The 6,489-nt window shown below is 36.3% G+C and overlaps 1 protein-coding gene across 1 annotated transcript; it reads left to right on the forward strand.

Moving 5' to 3' along the window:
- Window positions 1-2,283: 2,283 nt before the first annotated feature.
- LOC107494864 (TLC domain-containing protein At5g14285) lies at window positions 2,284-3,791 on the forward strand. Its single transcript, XM_016115904.3, has one exon. The coding sequence runs from the start codon at window positions 2,643-2,645 to the stop codon at window positions 3,384-3,386; it is 744 nt and encodes a 247-aa protein (XP_015971390.1). The 5' UTR covers window positions 2,284-2,642; the 3' UTR covers window positions 3,387-3,791.
- The last annotated feature ends 2,698 nt before the right edge of the window (window positions 3,792-6,489 follow it).

A 6,489-nucleotide genomic window follows, 5' to 3' on the forward strand; every position in this document is an offset into this window, starting at 1 on the left:
CAACTAGCACAAACCAGCCAAATAGCTCAATCCTCGGAGGAACAAAACCTTTCCAAACGGAGCTCGTGAAGCTATAACTCGTTATTTCAGTCGAAAGAGTCTCCGCTTGTATAGCCTGTATCACAGAACGAGTAGAGAAAACACCTTTATTGTCAAACTTCCAGACCACGCTGTCCTCCCGACCTGATGACAACCTCACTGGCCTTAACCTCTCATGCAGCTGATTGACAAGTTCTAGCTCCCATTGGAACAACTCCCTCCTCCATTGGAAATTCCAAATCCAATCAAGCCCATCCCAAAAGCCACAGTCCCCAATTAGAAGTCCTTGCTGGCTTGAGATAGAGTATAGTCTCGGATAACTCCCTTTGAGAACACCCCCTTGAATCCAGTTATCTTCCCAAAATCGGGTTTGCATACCATTGCCTATTTCCATTGCCAGTCCACTTACCATTTTATCCCGAATCCGCGGTTCTTTTATATTTAGCTGACAAATGTCCCTCAAAGGCCCTCCTTTTACTTGTAAAGGCTGAGTTGCCAACATTACATTCGGGTTCAACTTGTTACACGAACAAACAATCTTCTTCCACAGCGGGCAATCCTCCTTTGAAAACCGCCACCACCACTTAAACAGGAGCGCTGTGTTCCTTAGCATTGCATCACCAACCCCCAAGCCCCCCACCTTTTTTGGAGCCTGTACTAGCTCCCACTTAACCATAGGTATACCAGAGTTACCATTCTCCTTACACCACATAAAGTTCCGTTGTAGAGTGATCAGCTTGTCCGCCACAGCTTTCGGCATCTTGTACAGACTAAGATAATATATGGGAAGACTATTCAGTACCGACTTGATAAGGACTAGCTTCCCTGATTTATTCAACACCTTCGCTTTCCACAAGCTAAGCTTCTGTTCCACCTTATCAATGATTGGTTTCCAAGTCTTTACCAGCCGCGGATTTGCACCTAAAGAAATTCCCAAGTATCTTACCGGTAGAGCAGCTTGCTGGCATCCCAGTATTCCACATGCCTGATCAATCCATCTTTGCTCACAGTTCACCGATATCAGATTTGATTTTTCAAAATTGATGCTCAGCCCCGACATCAACTCAAAGCACCGCAACAGTCTCTTATAGTTAACAATTGTTTCAGTCTCTTATAGTGACAATTAAGTTAATAAGTTGCTAAGAATAATCATTGACCTATTAAATTATGCAATAAATTCAAGGCAATTATTTAAGTATCTTCAAAAAAATAGAGGATAATTATTTTTTACATACATACATTTAATTAATGTCACATAAGTAAAAATAATTATCTCTTGTATTAACTGCATAAATGATTATTCAAAACGAACAAATGTGATTAAGGAACTGTGTAAAACGTTTTAAACGATCAGTGAATCAAAATTAAATTCTAAATTTATTATATATACTTTTAACACATAATAAAATCATCACATCTCTAATCAATTTAATTTATAATTAAAATTTGGACAAAAATAAATTTTAAAAAATACATTAAATTTTTTCTAAAATTATTCAAGTATTTAGCAAATTCTATATTTTTGTAAGAGTATAAATGATACCATGATTTAATCTGTTAGAAATCAATTCAAACATAATCTTTCACATTCATAAAAATATATAAAAAAATTAATTTTAATGTACTATTTGTATAAAACGTAGAAAAAAAATTAGATGGTATCTAATATTTAATTTCACCCTTAATTGCTCTCTCTCTTATTTATGTTTAGTCCCACTTATAGAATTAAAGGTGAGAAATTAGTCAAATTACACTTTATTCTCTCAAATATTAAAAAAAATGAAAAGGATCTATTTCCTCATTCACACAACTAATATAAATAGTAGTTACTTTATTGAAATAGTCTTATTTAATTAGATACACATATAAAATTATTTTATATTAACAATACATCAAAATTAATATATAAATAAATAAAGTAAATGTTATGGTGCCTAACACTTTGTACCTAAGTTACTAAAAGAAGTAAATAAATTATATTTAATAAATTTTACATGATTTGTTTTTTATTTTAAACATTTATTTTTTATTTTAAAAGAAAAGTTAAGCAATTTAGACATCATAATAAAGGCACCATAAAACTCACCGATAAATAATACTTAAATTTATCATAAAAGAATATGATGAAAGATAATTTCCCTTTCAATTTTTGTGAAATAAAAATTGAATAAAATCACTAGAAAAGATAGAACAGTCTTAACAGTATATAAGCAGGGGCTTAAATATAGGTTTCCAGAGCCCAAGAAGAAACCGAAACCCAGTGCCACAATCATCAGTCATCTCTACTCATCTTCCTTTGATCTTATTAGCTCTGGATACATCGATTCTCGATTATTCCAACTTTTCTTCCCACTCTTTTACAGAAACACATTGTTCTTGTCCACACTCAATCTCAAACCACAGCAATTTGCAATTATTTTTCCCCTCTTCCCCAAACCAACGCTCACCACTTCACTCCACCGTCGTTATTTAAGCAACGAAAAAATATCTTACACGCACCACACTCTCCCACACAATAAGAACCTCGGAATATTCCAATTAATAAAAAAAAAGGTTCAGTGTTACTCTTAGTTTGTTGTTACAATCAGACACTTGGAAGAACAATGGCAACCCTAGGGTTTGAATCCTATGCGGTGCTTCCATTCTTTACAATGTTCCTCGCTATCTATCTCATTGGCTACTTCCTAATTTTCCGCAACTGGAGCCCTAAGGTCCGACCCGAAGCATCCAGCTGCCTCATATCCTTCTTCCACGGCACTCCCGCCGTACTTCTCGCCTCCGCCGCCATCCTCTCGGACCCCAACCGTGGCTTCGCCGCCGCAAACACCGCCTTCCAGAAGCTAGTTCTAGACTACAGCATCGCCTACTTCCTCATGGATCTCCTCCACTACCTCGTGTTCTTCCCAAGCGACGTTCTCTTCATCGCGCACCACCTCGCCACTCTATTTGTCGTTGCCACGTGTCGCCATGTGGTTTCCCACGGCGCCTTCGCTGTGCTTTTCTTGCTTCTCCTCGCCGAGGTCACCAGCGCGTGTCAGAACGCCTGGACGCTGGCCGGTGCGCGTCGGAAGGAGGATCCGTTTGCGGCGAAGGTGTACGAGGCGCTTTCGCCGCCGTTTTATGCTCTGTATTCGGTGGTGAGGGGATTCGCCGGACCTTACTTTGTTTATGAGATGGTTGTGTTCTATGCGGGCGAGCATGGCGATGGTTTGGTTCCGAGGTGGATTTGGGTTTCTTGGGTGGCGGTTGTTTTGATGGCAATAGCTGTTAGCATCTTGTGGATTTGGAATCTTTGGGTTGAGCTTTACAGAGAGAGGACAAGGAAATTACAAGAGAAGATTAGATAGTGTTGGTTATGAATTTTTAGGATTAGTCCTCTTGTGCTTTTATAGTTTTAATTATTGTAACAATTTTAAGTCTAATTTATTGATTGCATTGACAAATTCTATAATTCTGCATTGCTGTTTTACTCTGCTATGTTTTTCTTTGTTGGTGTGGTATTCATAGAGGGAACCCTTGGCTTTGCATTTTTAGTGGTGGCATGTAATTGTAATGATATTACAGTTTTCAAATGCTTCACCGAGCACTGCAAATACCACAATTGAAATGATGCCCTGCCACTCGAGAAGATGTGAAAACTGGAAACTAATAAGTACTAATCCAACGCCTCCTTCGGAGCAGAGAATGTTTGTTGTTATGGTGTAGAAGTAGGCAAAATATTTACACACCTAGAAATTTGCAAATGACACAAGTCCTTGGCAGGAGACAATTGGCTGCTGACATGCAGCAAAAATTACTAGAAACTTTTTGCAAAACAAAGTGTGTTATGTCAGATGATTAAAATTGTTAATAAGAATTTTTTTTAACTATTAATAATTATTTTGAAGTAAATAAATTGGACTTTTTTTTTCTCTTTTTGTCCACATGATTCGTTAGTTGGTCTTTTTCTGTCAATGAGTTTATTAATTGGTTTGGACAATATTATTTGGACTCAGATCTTGTTCTTTATCACAACTTTTATTTTTTGACACCTTTAAAATTTTATGGGTTAGATTCATTGTACCAAGGTCTTATTAAACAAAAAAAAGGAATTCTCATATATGACCTGTAACAAAAAATTTATAACCAAAATTAATTTTGACAATATTCATCTAGGAACAATATTTCCCTATTTTAAGAATTAAGTATTGTAACCAACTTGGGTTGGTCGAATGGTCAGCTCACTCGTTCGCTTAAGCAAGTGTCGGGAGTTCGAACCCTGCCTTGTGCAGACCTTTAAATGGAGCTCAGATTCGCGACGGATTAGTCCTTAACCTGTCGGGTTGGGGGATACCGTTTGGGTAAACAAAAAAAAAAGAATAAGTATTGTGGAAATATTTTTTGAATTTAGCAGTACATAATAATCCCAAAGCATAGTTAAGGACATACAAGGTGGATACTTAGAAGAATAAATTACTATTTGTATCCATGAAAAATACAAACGCTGACAAATGTATCTATATAAGAATAAAACGACAATTGTACCCATGAAAGATAGCTTCCGTGTGCTAAGAATACCCTAACGGACCAATTGTGTAACCAACATCCGGGTACTATTGGCACACGGAAGCCATCTTCTGTGGTTATAATTGTCATTTTATTCTTAAATGGGTACATTTGTTAGCATATGTATCTTTTATGTGTACAAATGGTCTTTTATTCTACTTAGAATAGATAAACATTTAAATGGCCCAAAGACCCAAACGACGTTATTTTTTTCCCTTACAATACATTTCTTAGGTGTTTTTTGCGCTATTATGATGTGTATAGTTGCAGGCGATTGAAAGAAGGTTCAATCGGAGCTCCAGATCAAAAGTTACGAGCGATTTAAAATCGAAGTGAATAGTTAATTTCACTTCTTTTAATTATTTTTACACCCCTAAACTATAAAATTTAGTTTCCTAATTTTTTTGAATAATAATTTATTTATTAGCTAATTATTTATTAATTACTCAGGGTTTACATCCTACCCACCTAATTAAAAATTTTGCCCTCAAAATTTGCTCTCAATCTTCATATACACTCCATCAAATTCAACAGACCTCATATAATTCATTCTACTATTCTTCAATATTAATTCAAACACCAATTCACATTATTCATTCTCATGTACATGATCATAATAACCAAATTGAAGCCTAAACTATACCCGTTTGTTTCATTCTTGACTTCGTCTAACTCTTTCTCACTGACTATAAATTTTCTTATCCTTTATGGGCGCCATCTAAATCAAATTAAATCTCAAATCCTTCTTGACTATCTCAAGCACTAAGCAATTACTCAATTTCTTAGCTTAAATCAATCCATTATCACCTTAACCTTAACCACGCATTCACACATTCTATTCCTCGATCCTACGTCGAGTTCTTCAAAATAACCTCATATCCCAGGACTCCTTTCTCACGTCACTACAAGTCCAGAGCTATTAAAATTACCACGCTTCCGCAACGTCACTCTGACTATAAACCACTAAAGACTTAATCCTTCACTTGCTTCCACCATAACCTCCTTGAATCTCTGTACTTTTCTAACTAAATGTCATCGACCATTTGTTCAGCTGCATGAGTTCTAATTCCTTGGTAGTCTCCACTACTAAGTCCATTATCGTCTCTATCACCGTTTCTAGCTTGTTGTCTCAATCCGTCAACAATAGCCTGTCACACTCTTAGGATATAGTGCCTGTCACACTCATGGGATATAGTGCCTGACGCACTTTCCAGGGTAAAGTGCTCCCACACTCTTGAGATATAGCGCCTGCAACGCTCTTAGGATATAGTGTCCGACACACTCATGGGATATAGTGCCTGACACACTTTATAATAGAGAGAAAAAATGATGCAACATAATGGAACGGATTATATATTCACACTTCACATTCATAATTATCATCTTCATAATCACTTTCAATCTTTCTTCTTCCTCCCCTCTTACCCGGAGCAAGTGGACGACGCCACTGTATCTTACCTAGTGTCTCAGCTCTTACCCGGAGCAGGTGGACAACTCCACTGCCTCTTACTCGGTCACATATATCTCAATCATAATCAGTCATCATCATCTCAATCATATCTCATTCAACTCATTTATCATCATCTCATATTATCATAATCCTTCTCATCATGTCCCATTTCATCACTTTCAACATCTCATTGACTCACTCATTCACTTCTCAAGTCTTCTTTGATATCAAAACTAGCTCCATCAACATCTTTATCCTTATTCCATAGCCTGAAACCTAGCTATCAAACCTTAGAAGGCAATTATTGTAAGAACCGCAATTAATTAACTACTTAATTAATTAATTTAATTGCCCAAAATAGGATCCAAAAATTTAGAATGTTAATTAAAAAATTTAAATATGATTTTTGGACTCAATAGATTTTCCTGAGTTGGAAAATGTAATTTTCTGCGAAA

The sequence above is a fragment of the Arachis duranensis genome, chromosome 6 (genome assembly GCF_000817695.3).
Source record: "Arachis duranensis cultivar V14167 chromosome 6, aradu.V14167.gnm2.J7QH, whole genome shotgun sequence".
Lineage (NCBI taxonomy): Eukaryota > Viridiplantae > Streptophyta > Magnoliopsida > Fabales > Fabaceae > Arachis > Arachis duranensis.

Coding starts and splice junctions, on each gene's coding strand:
- LOC107494864 (XM_016115904.3), top strand. CDS start 2,643: ATGGCAACCCTAGGGTTTGAATCCTATGCGGTGCTTCCATTCTTTACA.